The 20180-nt window shown below is 48.7% G+C and overlaps 1 protein-coding gene across 5 annotated transcripts; it reads right to left on the reverse strand.

Annotated features, from left to right (window-relative positions):
• Positions 1 to 323: 323 nt before the first annotated feature.
• Positions 324 to 19682, reverse strand: CD300LF (CD300 molecule like family member f). Of its 5 annotated transcripts, none has more exons than XM_081218024.1 (8): positions 19572 to 19682; positions 6366 to 6695; positions 4969 to 5032; positions 4054 to 4163; positions 2413 to 2435; positions 1942 to 2088; positions 777 to 1449; positions 324 to 566 (listed from the first exon to the last, which is right to left on the reverse strand). In XM_081218024.1, the coding sequence occupies exons 1-7, from the start codon at positions 19612 to 19614 to the stop codon at positions 1294 to 1296; spliced, it is 873 nt and encodes a 290-aa protein (XP_081074150.1). In that variant the 5' UTR covers positions 19615 to 19682; the 3' UTR covers positions 324 to 566; positions 777 to 1293. The 5 variants fall into 5 exon arrangements, with proteins under 5 accessions (XP_081074150.1, XP_081074149.1, XP_081074148.1 ...); XM_081218023.1 differs by having other exon boundaries at positions 4054 to 4166; XM_081218022.1 differs by having other exon boundaries at positions 4054 to 4166; positions 4969 to 5089.
• Positions 19683 to 20180: the final 498 nt, after the last annotated feature.

Here is a 20180-nt window from a genome sequence, read left to right on the forward strand (position 1 = left end):
ACACACACACACACACTAACACACATTAACCTCCTTATACACACAGTCCAGGGTGGTGGCCCAGACTCCAGACTCTGGGGCCAAAATGCCCAAGTTCAAATTCTAACCTATCCACTTGGTAGCAGTAAAATTTGGTAAGTCACTGAACCTCTCTGTACCCAGATTCCTCCTCTGTAAAATGGGGACAATAATAAAGGCGTCCTCTTAGGGTTGTGGTGAGGATTAAATTAGTTACTGTAGGTAAAGCATTTAGGGAAGGGTACTTGTTACATAGCATATTTTTTCCTATTACTGCTGTAACAAATTACCACAAATGTAATGGCTTCATTAACACAATACAAATTTATTCTCCTACAATTCTGGAGGCCAGAAGTATGAAATCAGTTTCACTGGGCTAAAGTCAAGATGTCAGCCGGGCTGGTTCCTTCTGGGGGCTCTGGGGAGGATCCGTTCCTGCCTTTTCAGTTCCTGGAGGCTGCGGCGTTCTGTGGATCCTGGCGGCATCACTCCGACCTTTGCTCCCACCATCACACTGTCTTCTCCTCCGTGACCTTCTTGCCTCCCTCCTATAAGAACGCTTGAGCTTATATTCAGGGCCCAGCTGGATAATCCAGACTAATCTCCCCATCCACAAATCCTCAACTCTGTTACAGCTGCACAGTCCCTTATGCCACAGAAGGTAACATTCACAGGTTCTGAGGGTTCAGATGCCAATAACTTTTAGGACCATTATTCAGTCCACCACTCATGATAAGCAGTAAATAAAAGTGAATTACAGGGCTGCCCTGGTGGCGCAGTGGTTGAGAGTCCGCCTGCCGATGCAGGGGACACGGGTTCGAGCCCTGGTCCAGGAGGATCCCACATGCCGCGGAGCGGCTGGGCCTGTGAGCCATGGCCGCTGAGCCTGCGCGTCCGGAGCCTGTGCTCCGCAACGGGAGAGGCCACAACAGTGAGAGGCCCGCGTACCGCAAAAAAAAAAAAAAAAAGTGAATTACTATTATTATCGTTATCATTGTGATTTCTCCCTCAGCAGCTCCAGAGCATATCCCTAGCCCACTCCCAAGCTGTGTGGGAGAGAAAGGGATGTGGAAAGACCCCTGTCTAACTCCCAGAAGCTCCCTGAGACTAGGCCCCGAGCCCAAAGCATAGCTGGCCATGATGCTGACTGCATCAGACAGAGGCCTCAGGAACTGGCGGTCCCATGAGGGGACTGGGGGGCAGGCAGAAAGCAGATGAAGTAGGAATGTACTCAGAGGCCTCGAGTGGGTCTGAGAGGGGCCCCTGGAGCACAGGCTAAGGCTTCCTGATGGTGCTGTATTCCGTGGGTTCCTCATGGACCCTGTTGGGAATGTGGGTGATGAGGTGCCCCATGTTGCTATAGGTTGGCTCTTGATCTGAGGTTTCCAAAGACAGAGCTGCGTAGGCAATGTCCTCCCTGGGAAAGGCAGCCTGCAATGAAGACGTCCTTGGGGTTAGAGAGGCTGGCAGGAGGCTGTGCCCATGGACGGAGGAGACCTTGGAGAAGCCTGGGGAGACAGACCCTCCAGGGCTTCTGGAGTCTTCTCCCAGGCCCCCCAGTTCCTCCCCGCTCCACTCTGCCAGGCACCTTTAGCTCTGGCCATGGCAGAAGATACTCTCCCTCAATTCCATGTCAGGGCAGCACATTTTGCATGGAATCCCAGGGTCCCTCAGCCTGTCTGGGTCTCCCCTGCCCAGCATGAGGACCGTGTCTGACCGGGCTCTGAGTCTCCCAATGCTAAGACCTGATGTTGAGTCACTTCAGATGCCAAAAGCGCGCAGGAGCTCTGCCAGCAAGTCTTTCAGTGGCTGCATCTTTGCCCAGCACCCACCCTCCCACGTGGGCAGGAGAAAGCCGGTCCTCAAAGGAAGGGCAACAGTGGGTCCGGTCTGAGCCCCATAGCAGCCCCACCAAGCACATACCATGGTGACATACTCCACTCCCTCCGCGTTGCCCTGGGCAGAGGAAGAGGACCTCGTGAAAGCCTTCTTCCGGGAAGACCCAGAGTTTTCAGTCTGCTGCAGGCTCAAGTTTGTATAGCAGATATCGCCCTCCAGGGGCTGAAGCACCTAGGAGAGGAAACACAGGTTCCTCTTCCACGGAGGGACGCATGGCTCTCTGCTCCCCTGGGACCCCCCTCTCCCAGCTCCCTCTGCAACCCCCATCTCCTCTTAGTCTCCCACACCTCCCCCTCCCAAGCCCTCCTCCCTAGCTGATTCCAGCATACAACGGGGCCCCTTCCCCAGCCCTTGCAGCTGGGCCATGAGTATATGGACGTTTGGGCACAGGGCTTGTCTGATACATTTGGACCTTGGTGCTCCTGGGAGATGGAAAATAAGGAAGTGAGGGAAAGGTGTCTGATGTCTCTGCTCTGACCTCGGGGACTCTCTTACCTGCTCTGGGGATATCCCAGCAGCTAAAAGACAAAAACAATCAGAGTTAGAAAGCCCACCCAGAGGCTCACAGGCGCCCTCAGGTCTGGGAAAGAAAAGAGGTGAATTAGGCTTCGGGCTCAGAGAGGAGAGACCTGGTTCTAATTCTGATCTCTCAGATGAGAACTAAGGAGACCTCAGCCCGTCTATTCCCCACATCACAGAACTGTGCAGTCAGCTGCTCAGGTGGCCCTGCCAATTAGGCTCAACCTAAAACTTCTGCTGGGATTCTGCCTGTGACGCCACCATTTCTCCACCTGCAGGGGTCAACTCAAAGTCACACCTACCTTCTCCAGCTATCCCGGCTGTCGACTCCCTCCCTCCCTTGCTCCCAGGGCATTTGATTTATGTCTGTCTCATCACCCTTGTCCCACTGAATTCTGGTTGGTCTTCAGGTGGGATGCGGGCTGCTGGACAGCTGAGCCTGTCCCTCCCATGCCTTCCGGGTGCGGACTGAACCAGGCACAAGAGGGGCTCCATCAGTACAAGCTGTCCACGTGATGGGATTGCTCTAAGCTGCCCTCTGAGTGGAGTACCCGAGCTGGGTCATCACTGTCTGGACCAGCTCTCAGGTGCCCTCTGGTTCCTGTTTCTTCCTCTCCCTGCCCTCCCCCTGCCACCATCACGCCCCCAGCTTCGGAGACAACAAAGAAACAAGAAGATTTTCCCTATGTTTTTTAGATACTGAGGGGGACAGAAAGTATTTTTAACTTAGGTCACGGACAATACATTGGGGGGAAAGTGTGATGAACAGGAGTCAGGCTCCCGTCTTTCCAAACTACAAGATTCCTCAGGCTGAGGGGAGGGAGCTGTGTTGAAGAGGGTCCCGTGAGCGCCCAGATCCCAGTGGGTTCTGAGAAAGGGAGGAGGTGCAGTTAATGTGAGAATGTGGAAGTGGAGCCAGACAGGAAAAGTGTTTGGCCGAGGCCAGACCTCGTGATCGACAAGTGCAGACTCGTGAGCAGAGGCCCTTCCCTAAAGGGCAAATATACACAGAACAAGTAGGGTAGCCTGAGAAAGGGCTGAAGAGAGGAAGAGCAAAAATAGGAGTGGCCACCAACATTCTTGAGAAAACACAGAGAACCGTGTATGAGTGTGCACATGTGCGCATTCGTGTGCGGGCTATGTTGTGTGTGCATGCATGAACATGTGTTCGGGCATGTGTGTATACATCCGTGCGTGTGCATGCGTGCGTGTGCGTGTGTGTGTGTTTCTCCATGCCCCCATGTCTATTCAGTACCTCCTTGACAGCCACAGGAATTCTACTAAAGTGTCTGGGTACCCTAGGAAGGCTGCCTGCCTAAGGCCATTGCCATCTCTGCCACCAGGAACCAAACCAAGAAACAGATAGAGAGGGAGAGCAGAGAGGCAAGAAGAGCAAAGAGGGGTGAACCAGGCAGAACTGAGTCCAAAACCTCCTGGGTTCACCTCCAAGCTCCAGCGCCTCTAACTGCCAGCTGCTGTGGCCTTTGGGACGGCACCCCTTCCAGACTGTGCAGGTATTCCCTTGGACTGATGGTTCCCGGATGACCATGCTGGCCATCAATCCCACACACTTCCACCCAGCCCAGCTCCAGCCCGGTGTCAGCCAGGTCCCCTCACCTTTCTTCTGTTGTTTCACCATTCTCCAAACCACAAGTGAGGCCACCATCAAGAGAAGAATCAACACAGCAGAGATGAGGGGAAGGATGATGCTGGCCTCCAAGAAGACACTGCTGGAAACGACAGAGGATGCCCCAGGCACCCAGGCTCACCTCCTGTCTTGGGCCTTATCCCACCCACCTGGGAGCAGGGATGACCACATGCCTTGAAACCTTTCGACCTACAGGCCTGAGGTTTCCAGTCTGGGAACCCCTACTCCCGGGTGCCCTCAAAGATGGTTTTTTAAAAAAAAAAGAGAGGAGGGTCCCACAAGGTGTCTCAGTGGGTCTAGAAGTCAAACAGAAATTGTATGGCAAAGGCTCTGCAAAGGCCTCTCTGCTTCTAAGCTTGCCCCCTGTACAGGCTGAGCAGTGTCCCTCATCCAGTAATTCATATTCATTCAGAACTGGAGAAGGTGACCCACTGGGAAATAAGATCTTTGCGGAGGTCATCAAGTTAAGATGAGGTCATACTGGATTAGGATGGGCCTGAATCCAACGACTGGTGTCCTTATAAAAGGGAAATGGGGGCACACAGACACAGAGGGAAAAGGCCACGTGATGACAGAGGCTGAGATTGGAGTGATGCTACCATAAACCAAGGAGTGCTTGGCTTACTGGCAACCACCAGAAGCTAGGAGAGAGGCCCGGGACAGAGTCTACTTTTGAGCCCAAAGAAGGAGCCAACCCTGCCGACACCTTGATTTCATTTCTGGCCTCCTGAGCTGTGAGAGTAAGTGAGAGGAGGCCCCAGAATCCTTGAGCTTGAGGGTCCGGAAACAAGCTCTGGCTGGGACCTGGGACTACAAAAGTCCCCCCTTTGGGAGAGTTTGGGCCAAGTGGGCCACAGGGAACAGCAGCATCGGAGCTGGCTTACCCGCTGCTGGAGCCGGGGCTGGTCACAGCCGGGGAGCCACTGGTCTCTTCCAAGCTGACTGGCGCTGTGAACATGTTGATAGCAGAGGTGGCAGGAGTGGTGGCCGGCACTGCGGTTGGTGCTTGGCATACAGACCGGGTTACACACTGCTCTGCCTGTTCACTCACCCACAGCCTTAAACGTGGCTCTGAGCCGGGGTGGGGTGGGGGTAGAGGAGGAGTGGTGGGGATCATGGGCTGCCTAAGGAATCTGGAGCAGGGCCAAGGGAGAGGGCCTATAGCCTGGACTGCTCATATCTCCCTGGCCGCTAGGAGACTCAGAGCCTCAGAGGCAGGTGGAGCTGGCACAGGTCCAGGGAGGACATCAAGCAGAACTTGGAAGGTTAGAGGGGGCCAGGCTTGCCTCAGGACAAGGGCAGCTGGAGTTCAGCTGGAATTCAAACACTCCGGCTGCTTATGACAGGGCCTCGGCCAGTGGCCAGTGCCTCTCACTTTATTTATCCACAAGGACAGCAACAGAATGGGGGCTCTCAGGTGGCTGACATACCCCAAATCTGTGACTTCAAAGATCAGGACCAGCCCTGAGCAAAATTCTAAGGTTCAGGAAGAGCCTTTACTTGGGGCAAGTTACAAAGCTTTCACAGTGGGGATGGTTACATCTCAGGAACGTTGTCAAGACTGAATGAAATGATGCTGCGCTTTGCAAGTATAACAAGCCTCACACATTCCCGGTGTGGTGGAGGCTCCGTTGACTGTGCGCCCACCCCCGTTGCCACAGGTGCCCAATGAGCTGGTGTCACCTGTCCGAGGGTAAGCAGAGGCAGAGCCCAACAGATAAACTCGGTCAAACCAAGGCACTGAGACCCCTGAGCCGACACGCCCAGAGTGTTTGCATTCTAAAAGGACTTAGGAAGAGAACATCATTAATCCCAAATGTGTAAATGGCTCATGATGGGATTTCAGGCACCTGGGAGTGCAGCCCTTTGACTGTGGAGGCCTTTCCAGACCCCAGGAATTAACCGCAGCAGCCCCACTGTGCTGGGTCTTTCCCCCTGAGATGGGATATGGACCAGGGGGTGGGAGCTGCAGCTCTGAAGACCCAGCCCCAAATTCCAGAAAGAGCAGGAACACCTGGGCAACAGGGGTCCCAGGAAAACATTAGCAGAAATTAGGGTCTCCGGGTGAGACCATCACCTTGATCTTGATCACCATGAGAGCCTCTAAGGGAAGCCCTGCCCCTCCCAATCCCAGGTGGTCAGTGTGGGTTCCATGAGACCTCAGGACTCCCCCACCCTCTGTGACAGTTCACTCTGAGTGACAGGTCACTAAAGAGGGACCCCAGGGACCAGGACAGAGCAGGCCTTGAAGAGACACATCTACACATACACATACGCTTACCTGGGTCAATGGTCACTTTAACTTGGACCCCAAGGTCAGCTCCAAATTTCTCAATCCCACACCAGTAAGTGTCTGCATCGTTTAGCCTGAGCTTCTCCATGGTCACGGTGATGGTGCAGTCTTTCCTATTGTCCCTGATGGACACGCGGTCCTTCTTCACCTCCTTCTCTGATTCAGTGGTTTTAACGACGAACTGGCAGCCAGCCCAAGAAGCTCCTCGGCACCACCACTTCACATGGGTCTCCCACACAGGGCTGTATCGACACTGCACAGTCAACGAGCCCCCCTCTAGGCTGCTCATTGCTTTGGGGCCAGTGATGGCAGATGAGCCTGGAAAGCACGAATCCATGTACCTGTCACCTCCCATCCTGAGGGCAGGGCCACAGCCTCCTGCATCGTGAATAGTTCCAATAAACCCGGGGTCCTCATGAGTTAAATAGCAGTCAAGAAAGGAATATACCTTACACATAAAGACCTTTTGTTCTTCAAAATTCTATCAGATCAAAGCCACCAGGAAGATCCAATAAAAGCACAACTACAGATCTTAAAGAAACAAAAACATTGACACAGAACAATAATAGCTTCCTGTAGTTCACCCCTCTCCCCTTCTCTGGCCAGTAAGTCTTTCTAGTTCCAGCAATGTCCTTTTGCAACCATCTCTGTGTTATACTGGTCTCATGGGGAGGAAAGACCAGAGGACCCATTTCCACAGAAGATGACTTTGTACTGAGGACCTCAGGAGGTTTAGCTGAAACACCCCCATCACCTAGCCCCGAGAAACTTCCTAACGGTTCTAATTGTTTCGAGTGGTTCTACTGTAAACCACCCTGGAAGGAACACCTTTGAAATTGACCAAAAGAGTGATGCCAATCAGTCTCCCCATGCTATGGAATCTATAACGCCCAGATCCCATTTCTTCCCATTGAATTGCTTTGGTTCCTTTGTCAAAAAGCAAATATGGATTTTCCATTCCATTCCATTGATCCATTTGTCTGTCCTTTTGCCAATCCATACTGTCTTGAATACTATAGCTCTGCAGTAAGGCAGGTATCATAGAGTAAGCAGCATTTTCCGATATATATGTTCTTGCTCTTTCTTTCATTTTCTCACCTTTGAAAGATTCAAGATACAGAGAAATGTATCTTTATTATAAGAAAAACAACACTTCAAGCATGATGAAGAATGGCATCAATGTCAGACCCTGGGAGGTAGTGAGGACCAGGGCAATCTGGAGAGCAAACGCCCCCCGCAGAGGCGTGACCCCCCTCCTACTCAGCCCACTGTCCTCATGCAAGAAGCAGGCAGTGTAATTTAAGATCTTTTCATTTTTTCTGGAGTAGTCCAAATTCTGGGTTTGGGATGGAACCTCTCAATTTTTTTTTTTTTTTTGCGGTATGCGGGCCTCTCACTGTTGTGGCCTCTCCCATTGTGGAGCACAGGCTCCGGACGTGCAGGCTCAGCGGCCATGGCTCACGGGCCCAACCACTCCACGGTATGTGGGATCCTCTCGGACAGGGGCACGAACCCGTGTCCCCTGCATCGGCAGGTGGACTCTCAACCACTGCGCCACCAGGGAAGCCCGGAACCCCTCAATTTTAAAACTCTGGCTTATTTAGAAACAACAGCAATCCAGCCTGGGCCACCCAAACCCGTCTGCCGGCAGAGCCTGCTGTCTGGGCCCAACTCAGATCCATACTCATAAGGGAGGTTCTTTCTGTCATTTTCCTTGTGTGTCTTTGTCAGCGTTGGTAGTAGAGATATGCTACTTTCACACAATTGATCTGGCAGATTTCCATTTTTTTGTGCTCTGAGAACAGAACATAAATAGAGCAAAGGAATTTTGGTTTCTTTAGGATCTTAAAAAATTGGATAAAAAACTATCTGGCAAATTCTTCATTGGGGCAAATTCTTTGATTACTTAAATTTTTTTCTCCATGAATATTGACCTATTTAAGTTTTTTTCTTGTTCTTTAATAAATTCTGTTCTTTTGTTTTGTTTTTCCCCAAAAGTTATCTATTTTACAGTGTATTAGCATAAAGTTCTGCAAATATAAAGTATCCTTTAATAATTAAAATTTTCATACCTATTATAATGACACATTTTGATGATGTGCTGTTTTATTTTATTGATTACATGTGCCACAAGATTTCCTCCTTCATGTTTTTCCTCCCCCTCTTCCTCTTTCTTTTTTCCTGCGTTAAACCATTTTGAGATTTAGTTGGTAAATGTTACTGTTTTTAGTTTTAAATTACTAATTTCTCATAGATATAATTTTATATCCTTGAGATTACCACGTATCTTTTTCTAATTTGCTAAGATTTGCGGTACGCGGGCCTCTCACTGTTGTGGCCTCTCCCGTTGCGGAGCACAGGCCCCGGACGCGCAGGCTCAGCGGCCATGGCTCATGGGCCCAGCCGCTCCGCGGCATGTGGGATCCTCCCAGACCGGGGCACGAACCCGTGTCCCCTGCATCGGCAGGCTGACTCTCAACCACTGCGCCACCAGGGAAGCCCTAATTTGCTAAGTTTAAAGCTGGGATAATTTTCTTCCTTTCTAAAGTTAAATAAAGCATGTTGAAGACTAAGAATTTACTTCTGTCCACTTTTAAAGTTAAGATATAATTCACATATCATACATTTTACGCTCTGAAAATGTATACTTCGGTGGGTTTTAGGATATTCACAAAGTTGTACAACCATCAACTCTATCCAATTCCAGAATGTTTTCATCACCCCAGAAAGAAGCCCTGTACCCATTAGTAGTGACTCCTTACCTCCCCCTTCCCTGAAGCCTCTGGAGACCACTAATCTTTCCATCTCTATGGACTTGCCTTTCTGGACATTTCATTCTTCTTTCTGTCTCTATGGACTTGCCTTTCTGGACATTTCATTCTTCTTTCTGTCTCTATGGACTTGCCTTTCTGGACATTTCATATAAATGGAAGCATACAATATATGATCTTTTTTGTCTAACTTCTTTTACTTAGCATAATCTTTTTAAGATTCATCCATGTTATAACATGTGTCAATATTTCATTCCTTTTTCTGGCTGAACATTATTCCATGGTGTGGATCTGCCACATTTTGTATATCCATTCATCAGTTCATGACATTTGGGTTGTTTCCACTTTATACATCACTTTGGAACACTGTAAAAGTGCTTTTCTTATAAAACAAAGCATGAATCTATCCTATGACCTAGCAATTTCACTTCTAGATATTTATCTAAGAGAAGTTAAAAACAAATGTCCACAAAAAAGAATTTTTATCACAGCTTTATTTATAATAACAACATATTAGAAGTAACTCAATGGAGTGGGAGGTTGGGGTGAGCAGATGTGAGCTTTTATATAGAGGATGGAGAGACAGCACGGTCCTACTATGCAGCACAGGGAACTATAGTCAATATCCCATGATAAACCCTCATGGAAAAGAAACAGCAAGGTCCTACTGTGCAGCACAGGGAACTATTGTCAATATCCCATGATAAACCCTCATGGAAAAGAAACAGCAAGGTCCTACTGTGCAGCACAGGGAACTATAGTCAATATCCCATGATAAACCCTCATGGAAAAGAATATATTTTAAAAGAACGTATATATATGTATAACTGAGTCACTTTGCTGTATAGCAGTAATTAACACAACACTGTAAATCAACTATACTTGAAAGAAAGAGAGAAAGAAAGAAGAAAGAAAGAAAGAGAGAAAGAAAGAAAGAAAGAAAGAAAGAAAGAGAAAAAAGAAACTCAAATGTTCACCAACAGGGGAACAGATAAACAAATAGTAGCATATTCATAGTAACAGCATAGTACAGAATAATAAGAAGGAGTGAATTAGTGACACACAAAACAACATGGATGAATCTCAAAAACACACTGAGTGAAAGATCAAAAGAGAATAAACTTCATGATCCCGTTTATGCAAAGTTCTACATTAGGCAAAATAACCTTTGGTGATAGAAATTACACCAGTGATTCATGGGTGGGGGAAAGATTGGGAGGGACACTAAGGAACTCCAGGTGATGGGAATGTTCTGTATCTTGATAGGTGATACAAGTTAAACGAATTTGTAAAAACTCATAGAATTATACACTTAAGATCTATACAGGGCTTCCCTGGTGGCGCAGTGGTTGAGAGTCTGCCTGCCGATGCAGGGGACACGGGTTCGTGCCCCGGTCTGGGAAGATTCCACATGCCGTGGAGCAGCTAGGCCCGTAAGCCATGGCCACTGGGCCTGTGCATCCAGAGCCTGTGCTCCACAACGGGAGAGGCCACAGCAGTGAGAGGCCTGCATACGACAAAAAAAAAAAAAAAAAGATCTATACATTTCACTATATGTAAATTATGCCTTAATTTAAAAGACTCTTATGGGATGCATCTGGAGTTATGCTTAAGGACATTTTATAACGTTAAATGTATCTATTAGAAAAGTAAAAAGGACTTAAATTTAATAAACATATATTTCAGAAGTTAAACAAAAAACAGAAGGAGGAGTAGGAGGAAAGAAGAAAGTAGAAGAAAGGAAATAATGACGTTAATAAAAATGAATGAAGTGGAAAAAATCATATAATAAGGAAATCAACAAAGCCTAGAGTTGGTTAAAAATAAATAACTAAATAACCCTAATTAGATATTCATTACAGAAAGAGAGAGGTCTAAATAATGAATATCAGGAATGAAAATGGGGACATCAGTACATATCCTGCACACATTAAAAGGATAATAAGGACTTCCCTGGTGGCACAGTGGTTAAGAATCCACCTGCCAATGCAGGGGACACGGGATCGATCCCTGGTCCGGGAAGACCCCACGTGCCGCGGAGCGTGTGCCACAACTACTGAAGCCCGTGCGCCTAGAGCCTGTGCTCTGCAACAAGAGAAGCCACCACAATGAGAAGCCCGCGCACCGCGATGAAGAGTAGCCCCCGCTCGCCACAACTAGAGAAAGCCCGTGCGCAGCAACAAAGACCCAACGCAGCCAAAAAAAAAATACAAAGCTAACAAGAGGATAAGGCAATAATAGGATAGGATAATAAAAAGATATCTAGATAAGATTATGGCAATAAATTTGAAATTTTTAGGAATAAACAGATGCCTAGCAAAAATAATACAATGTGCTAAAACAACACAAAAAGAAATAGAAATCTGAATAATCTTACAACTATTTAAGTAACTTAAATCCATTATTAAAAACCTCTCCAAAAGAAAACTCGAGGGCTTCCCTGGTGGCGCAGTGGTTAAGAATCCGCCTGCCCATGCAGGAGACACGGGTTCGAGCCCTGGTCCGGGAAGATCCCACATGCCGTGGAGCAACTGAGCCCATGCGCCACAACTACTGAGCCTGTGCTCTAGGGCCCGTGTGCCACAACTACTGAGGCCACATGCCATCGCTACTGAAGGCCGTGTGCCTAGAGTCTGTGCTCTGCAGCGGGAGAAGCCACTGCAATGAGAAGCCCGCACACGTCAACAAAGAGTAGCTCCCGTTCGCCACAACTAGAGAAAGCCCGTACGCAGCAACGAAGACCCAACGCAGCCAAAATAAATAAGTAAATAAAATTTATTAAAAAAAAAAAAAGAAAACTCGAGACTTATACAGCTTCAATGGAGATATCTATTTACTAAGCATTGAAGGAAGAAATAATGTCTACCTTACACAAAAGGATTCTGAAACAAAGGAAAGGAGGATGCAATCCCAAACCCATTTAACGAGACTGGCATAATCTTGATGCCAAACCCTGACAAGGGCAGTGCAAGAAAGAAATATTATAAGTAAATATCACTCATGAATATAAGTGCCAAAGTCTGAAATGAAAAATCAGCAAGCTGAATCCAGGGAATCTTTTTAAGTTTCATGCATGTTATAACATGTGTCAGTATTTCATTCCTTTTTATGGCTGATCACTATTCCATGGATCTGCCACATTTTGTATATCCATTCATCAGTTCACAACGTTTGTTTTTCCCACTTTACACTAAGATCCCACATGCCGCGAGGTCAACACCCCTTCATGATTTTCTAAACATTCTTAGCAAATTAAGAGTAGAACTTTCTTTATCTGATAAAGATTATCTATTAAAAGCCTCAGGGCTTCCCTGGTGGCGCAGTGGTTGAGAGTCCGCCTGCCAATGCAGGGGACACAGGTTCGTGCCCCGGTCTGGGAGGATCCCACATGCCGCGGAGCGGCTGGGCCCGTGAGCCATGGCCGCTGAGCCTGCGCGTCGGGAGCCTGTGCTCCACAACGGGAGAGGCCACAACAGTGAGAGGCCTGCGTACCGCAAAAAAAAAAAAAAAAAGAGTGTATAGAAGAAAAACATTAATACCCCATTTGGAAAACTGATGAGAGATAAGAGGCAAGTCACAAAGAGGAAACTCAGTGGCTAATAAAATTCAAATGTTTCATTTAAATAATCTAGCAAATAAGAAATGTGGAAGACAACACCATTTTTCACATAACAAACCAAACAAGTTTTGATGACTCACTTTTTGCTGACTGGGGCCAGGTGGTCCAGGCACTGTGAGAATATGCTGGAAGGAATGTAGCTGGTTCAGCCATACAGAAAGCCATATGGCAGTCATATGTATCAAACATAGTCATGCCCTTTGCTCCAGTAATGCTACATCTAGGATTTGGTTCTCAGGAAATAATCAGAGAGGCTAACAAAAAGGGTGTGCACAGGGCTTCCCTGGTGGCACAGTGGTTGAGAGTCCGCCTGCCGATGCAGGGGACACGGGTTCGTGCCCTGGTCCGGGAAGATCCCACATGCCATGGAGCGGCTGGGCCCGTGAGCCATGGCCGCTGAGCCTGCACGTCCGGAGACTGTGCTCCACAACGGGAGAGGCCACAACAGTGAGAGGCCCGCGTACAGCAAAAAAAAAAAAGCGTGTGCACAAAGATTCATCACATAATTAGCAAAAATAAAGGAAACAAAGTTAACTTCCATCAATTAGGGAAATAAGTATATAATGAAATATAATGCAAACACTGCTAATTATGCTTAGAAATATTTTTAATTATGTGGAAAATTCTCAGATGAAGTGAAAATAAGGTTGTTAAAAAATCGTATGCAGGGCCTCCCTGGTGGCGCAGTGGTTGAGAGTCCGCCTGCCGATGCAGGGGATACGGGTTCGTGCCCCGGTCTGGGAGGATCCCATATGCCGCGGAGCGGCTGGGCCCGTGAGCCATGGCCGCTGGGCCTGCGCGTCCGGAGCCTGTGCTCCGCAACGGGAGAGGCCACAACAGTGAGAGGCCCGCATACCGCAAAAAGAAAAAAAAAAAAAAAAAAAAAAAAAAAAAAATCGTATGCAGTATAATACCAATGAACTTTTAAAATATGCATAGAAAACAAAGATTAAACATAAATAAACCAAAATCTTAAGAACTGGTCACCTCGGGCATTAAGACAGACATAAGGTTTGTTTTTGTTTTTGTTTTTGTTTAATTTTTATTTATTTATTTATTTATTTCTGGTTGCGTTGGGTCTTTGCTGCCGCGCGCAGGCTTTCTCTAGTTGCGGCGAGCGGGGGCTACTCTTCATCGCGGTGTGCGGGCCTCTCACTGTCGGGGCCTCTCTTGTTGCAGAGCACAGGCTCCAGACGCGCGGGCTCAGTAGTTGTGGCTCACGGGCCTAGTTGCTCCGTGGCATGTGGGATCTTCCCAGACCAGGACTCGAACCCGTGTCCCCTTCATTAGCAGGCAGATTCTCAACCACTGCACCACCAGGGAAGCCCCAGACATAAGGTTTTTTTTATTTTTCCTAATTCTTCATTTGTTTCCTGTACTTTCCCAAGTGTCAGCAATGAGCATTTACTACTTTCAAAATCATAGGAAAAACAAATGCCTGGACAGGGCTGCTTAATAGTGCGGTAGGCAGAGCAATGGCCCCTAAACATGTCTGTGTCCTCACCCCCTGAATCTGTGAATATGTTCACCCTTCCAAAAAGGACTTTGCAGATGTCATTAAATTAGGGATCTTGAGATGGAGAGATTATCCTGGATTATCCCGGTGGCCCAATATAATCAGAAAGGTCCTTAACCGAGGGATGTGGGAGAATCTGAGCCAGGGAAGGAGTGATGACAATGGAGCGGGGGCGGAAGTGATGTGGGACCACACGCCAAGGAAAGCAGGCAGCCTCTGGACTTCCCTGGCGGTCCAGTGGTTAAGACTCCGCGCTTCCACTTCAGGGGCCGCAGGTTGGACCCCTGGTGGTCGGGGAAGTTCCGCATGCCACAGGGTGTGGCAGGCAGCCTCTGGAAGTCAAGGAATCAAATTCTCCTCCTAGAGCCACCAGAAGGAACGCTGCCCTGTTGACTCATTTTAGACTTCTGATCTCTAGACTGTAACATTATAAATTTGTGCTGTTCTAAGCCACTAAGTTTGTGGTCATTTGTCCCAGCAACCCTAGGATTCTAACGCGGATGGCCATTCCATCTTTAGTTTGAGCATTTAGTATCAGATCTGACCCTTGAACTCGACTGAGCATTTAGTATCAGATCTGACCCTTGGACCATCTGTTCCACTCACTTCTCGGACCCCTCTTCCAGGTGCCCACTCCCCATCATCCTCAGCAGAGCACTGGCTCTGCTGTGGGAACCCTCCTGGCACAGAGGCAGCCTGGAACTCCAAGAAGCAGCATCCTCCCCGGGCATGGTTACTCACAGCCTAGATGATCAGGAATAATCCTAGATCAGGTGGAAGCTGAGCCCCAGGGGGAGGTGAGTGGCTCACCGTCAGTGAGTGACAGTTGGGGCTGGACCCCGCCTCCGGCTCAGCAGGGGACATCAGCTAATTTCCACTCTGGGTCAGCACGTCTGGGGTCTTGTCCACCTCTGCCACCACTTACGGTGAGGCTTAAGTTGGACAAGACAGCTAATTTTTCTCTGAAAAAAATAGGGTCATTAAAACTCTCTTTTCTCCCAGAAAATGAATGCTATAAAGCCTGGTGGGAACTTTCTGGGGTTTTTTCTTGTGTGCTTTTAAAACAATGAACTCTTGCGAAGAGGGAAGTAGTGCTGGTTAAATGTGTTACTTGCAATCGGAAGTTCTATGGGAAAGGCTGGTGACAGATGGCACAGAGGTTCCCACTGGAGACTGGCTTCCTGTTAGTGCACAGCTGAGCCTGTTCCACTTCAGACAGATATTCCCTCTCTGCCTCAATCACTCCTAAACCATATACACACACGCGCACGCACACACACACACACACTACTCTCACATTTGCCCACCATCAAGTTCCCCTGTTCCCAGACGTCAGGGAAAAAAAGCAATCCTTTATGTGCATTCCCTGCCTTGCTTGTCAATTTGTCCCCTGACTTCTCACCCAAAATCTATCTTCTCTGTTTCTACACCGAAACTCAAGGCTGAGCATCCACAAGCCACCCACAGCTGCCAGGAGGAGGAGAGCCACACATCTCTCTCCTCCCCAGAGACCTTTCCCCCAAAGAGATAATAGTATCCTCCCAATCGGCCCCAGCAGGCTGTTGTGAAGTGTGTAAGGAAGCCACAAGGCCTTTCTGTTCCTCAAACGTACCACGGCCAAGCTCATTTCCGCATCAGAGCCTTGCTGTGCCCTGTGCTTGAAAAGACGTCCCTGATCTGAAGTGCCTGTTCCTTCTCGTCTTCCAGGTCTCAGCTCAGGCGGCTCCTCCTCAGAGGGCCCCTTCTAAGCCCACCCTATCGAAAGCACAGCCACCACCCCCTGAGCCAGGGCATCTAGCTCAGCTCTGTTCATAGCACGTGTCCCTGCTTGGAAGCATCATTTTCATTTCTATGCCTGATGGAATGGATGATCCAATCAGACCGCATAAAAGAGTCACGGGTCACAAAGGGATGTCCGGTTGTCATGCCCTCTGGAGACTCAGATCCAAATGCAACCACAGAAACTTTGCTCAGGAGAACACGACTGCTCCTAATTCTTCTCTCTGCTCCTTAATTATTTTCTTATGGAGATATAATTCACATACCATGTAATTCACCCTTTTAAAGGGTACAGCTCAGGGCTTTTGTAAGATACTCACAAAGCTGTGCAACATCATCACTAACTCCAGAACATCGTCATCATCTCAAAAAAGAAACCCCAGGGCTTCCCTGGTGGCGCAGTGGTTGAGAGTCCGCCTGCCGATGCAGGGGACACGGGTTTGTGCCCCGGTCCGGGAGGATCCCACATGCCGCGGAGCGGCTGGGCCCGTGAGCCATGGCCGCTGAGCCCGCGCGTCCGGAGCCTGTGCTCCGCAACGGGAGAGGCCACGACAGTGAGAGGCCCGCGTACCGCAAAAAAAAAAAAAAGAGGGCCTCCCTGGTGGCGCAGTGGTTGAGAGTCCGCCTGCCGATGCAGGGGATACGGGTTCGTGCCCCGGTCTGGGAGGATCCCATATGCCGCGGAGCGGCTGGGCCCGTGAGCCATGGCCTCTGGGCCTGCGCGTCCGGAGCCTGTGCTCCGCAACGGGAGAGGCCACAACAGTGAGAGGCCCGCATACCGCAAAAAGAAAAAAAAAAAAAAAAAGCCCCATACTCATTAGGAGTCCCTTCCCCTTACTCCCTCCGCCAGTCCCTGGCAACCACTAATCTACTTTCGGTCTCTATGCATTTATATATTCTAGACTTTTCATATGAATGGAATCATACAAAGTACAGCCTTTTGTGTTTGGATTCTTTCACTGAGCTTAATCCAGGTTGTAGCAAGTGTCAGTACCTCATTCCTTTTTATGACTAGTAGTATACCATGGTATGAGTATACCACGTTTTATTTATCCATCCATCAGTTGATGTGCATTTACATTGTTTCCACTTTTTAGCTATTATGGACTATGTTGCCCTGAACATTTGCATAACAGTTTTTTGTATGTTCTTTTAAATAAATAAATAAATTTATTTATTTATTTATTTATTTATTGGCTGCGTTGGGTCTTCGTTGCTGTGCGCAGGCTTTCTCTAGTTGCGGCGAGCAAGTGCTACTCTTTGTTGCGGTGCGCGGGCTTCTCACTGCGGTGGCTTCTCTTGTTGCGGAGCACAGGCGCTAGGTGCTTAGGCTGCAGTAGTTGTGGCTCGTGGGCTCTAGAGCGCAGGCTCAGTAGTTGTGGCGCACAGGTTTAGTTGCTCCATGGCTTGTGGGATCTTCCCAGACCAGGGCTCGAACCCGTGACCCCTGCATTGGCAGGAGGATTGTTAACCACTGCGCCACCAGGCATACAAGTTTTTTACATGGGCATATGTCTTCCATTCTCTGGGATACATACCTAGGAGTGGAATTGCTGGGTCATGCAGTAACTACCTGTTTAACATTTTCAAGAATGTCAAATTGTTTTCCAAAGTGGCTGCACCATTTTACAATCCCACGAGCAATGTCCTCTCCAGGTAATGTTACGAGTCTCAATTATTTAATTCTATGAAACTAGAAGGAGAAAGATTTGGTCTGGGGGGTGGTGCGTGTTACAGCAATCATATTGTTCCCTGTCCGTTAGATGTATTCACTCATTCAACTAATACTTACTATTTGTCTAATCTGCACCTGCCATGGTTGTAGGCACAAAAATCCTGGCCCTCCTGAAGCTTACATTCTATCAAGGTGGGGGAAGGGAGAGGACAAACCATGGAGAAAAATAATGCAGGAATTGCTTTTTTTATTTCCTTTGGCCTCACCGCACAGCATGTGGAGGGGTCGAACCCATGCCCCCTGCCGTGGAAGCACAGTCTTAACCACTGGACCACCAGGGAAGTCCTGGGAATTGCTGTTTTAATTAGGGTCATCAATGAAGGCTTCAGTGAGAAGCAGAGACGTGAAGGATGTGAGGACTTGAGCCTGTGGCTATCTGAAGAAGAGCACTCTGAGCAGATTGAACAGCAAGTGCAAAGGCCCTGAGGCAGGAGTGCGCCTGGCATGTTCAAAGCACATCTAAGAGGCCAGTGTGGCTGGAGTGCGGGAGCAGAGTAGAAGAGGAGACCAGGGACCAGGGAGATGATATGGCGCGGGACCCAGACGGTGTCACCTCGTAGCCTCTGTAAGGACTCTGGATTTTTACTCTGAGTAACATGGAGGTCATTGGAGGGTTTTGGCCAGAGGAGAGACAGGATCTGGCTTACATTTTCAAAGAATCATTGTGAGATATGGGAGAAGAGATGAATGCCCCCGGGGTTCTGCCTGAGCACCTGAAAAGTTGGAGTTGTCAAACACAAAGATAGGAGAGAAAGGAATTCGAGGGGAGAAGATGTGGTCAGGTCACATTTGAAATGTCAACATCTGAGTGAAGATGTCGAATGGGCAGCTGGATAGAATATTCTTGAGTTCAGGAGATGTCCAGGCTAGGGATATAAAAACGGGAATCATCTGTACGGAGATGGTATTTAAAGCCAAGAGAGGAGGTGAGATCAACAAGAGGATGACTCTAGATAGAGAAGGTTCAAACACTGAGCTCTGAGGTCCCCCAACATTTCAAAGTCAGGAAAATCCCCTTGACTTTTAATCAAAATGGTATCCATGGGACTTCCCTGGCGGTCCAGTGGTTAAGACTCCAAGTTTCCAATTCAGGGGGTGTGGTTTCGATCCCTGGTCGGGGAACTAAGATCCCACATGCCGCACGGCGTGGCCAAAAAAAAAAATGGTATCCATCAACTTCAAGTTGCCTTCAACCCTCTGTCTCTGCTCACATCCCTGTCCCCTTTTCCTCTTCATTCTACCAAGCTAACCTCCTCTTGACATTTCCATTCTACTATTTCCTTCCCCAAAAGCCTAGAACTGCCTCTCCCTCTCCATCTGGCAAACTCCCGCTTCCCTTCCAGGCCCCCTTCACCCTCACCCCTTCCCCAGAGCCTTCCCTTGCTCATAAAGCTTTCTGGAAGGTGACAGTGCAGGAGCAAATATTCACCAGCTCTCCTGAGCAACTAGGGTGCCTCTGCTTTTCTGTGACCAGTGGGGGCCATCAGTCTGTCCATTTTGAATGACCAGCCCCTGGGTGGTCAGGAGTTATGCCTGGTTCTGGGTTCATTATGAAGACCGTGCTCCGTATTTCTGCATTGGACGTTGTGGGCACCGCAACACAGGGTGAGGGATTGAGTGGATGAAACACACAGGCTCACAACTGGGAGGAACTACTTAGAAAGGGGGTTGGTTTCTCAGCAGGACACCTTGCTGGGCTCCCTCTTCCCTCTGCCAGCCACTTCCTCCTGCCCCATAGGCTTTTCCCAAGAGAACAGACCCAGGCCCAGCTCACCTGCACGCCAGCGGAGGAGGAAGAACAGCAGCAGCAGGTGCATTTTCTCCTCACACGGGTCCTCCTTGGTGGAGCGTGTCAGCGAGAACCAACTGCAGTCTGCTTCATCTTCCAGCCCTTCTGCTTTCACTTATTCTCATTCTTGTACTTCCTCCTTCAGGCCCTTCCCACTGGCGAATGAGACTCAAAGAGGAAGGAGGTAGAATGGGTGAAATTTCCAGGCAGTTAGCAATGCAAGAAGTGATCATAAATAAGCTTTTGAGAAATACCTCCCTGTCCGGAGCCATGATGGGTTCTCTAAAAGGAGAACTTGGCTCCTTCTTGGCCTTGAAGTTTGCAGACCCACCAGTTCTGAGCAGCTCTTACTCAGTCCTTCTCCGTTGGTGGGAAGCCTGGGATGGGGGAAACCAGCCCCACTGGAGAAGTAGTGGGGAGCTAAGGCTGATGCACACAATGTCCTAAATGTGGAATTTCAAGCGTAGCCAAATTCTCGGGAGGCTGGAAGGTCAGGAGTTCCACTGTATCACGGGGGGCTTGAGCCAAAGTCAGAGAAGAGATTGTAGATTCCCATCTAGACCAGAGATTGGAATGAGGGGGTGAGGGGGTAAC

This window comes from Mesoplodon bidens (genome assembly GCF_964165515.1).
Source record: "Mesoplodon bidens genome assembly, chromosome: 19".
Lineage (NCBI taxonomy): Eukaryota > Metazoa > Chordata > Mammalia > Artiodactyla > Ziphiidae > Mesoplodon > Mesoplodon bidens.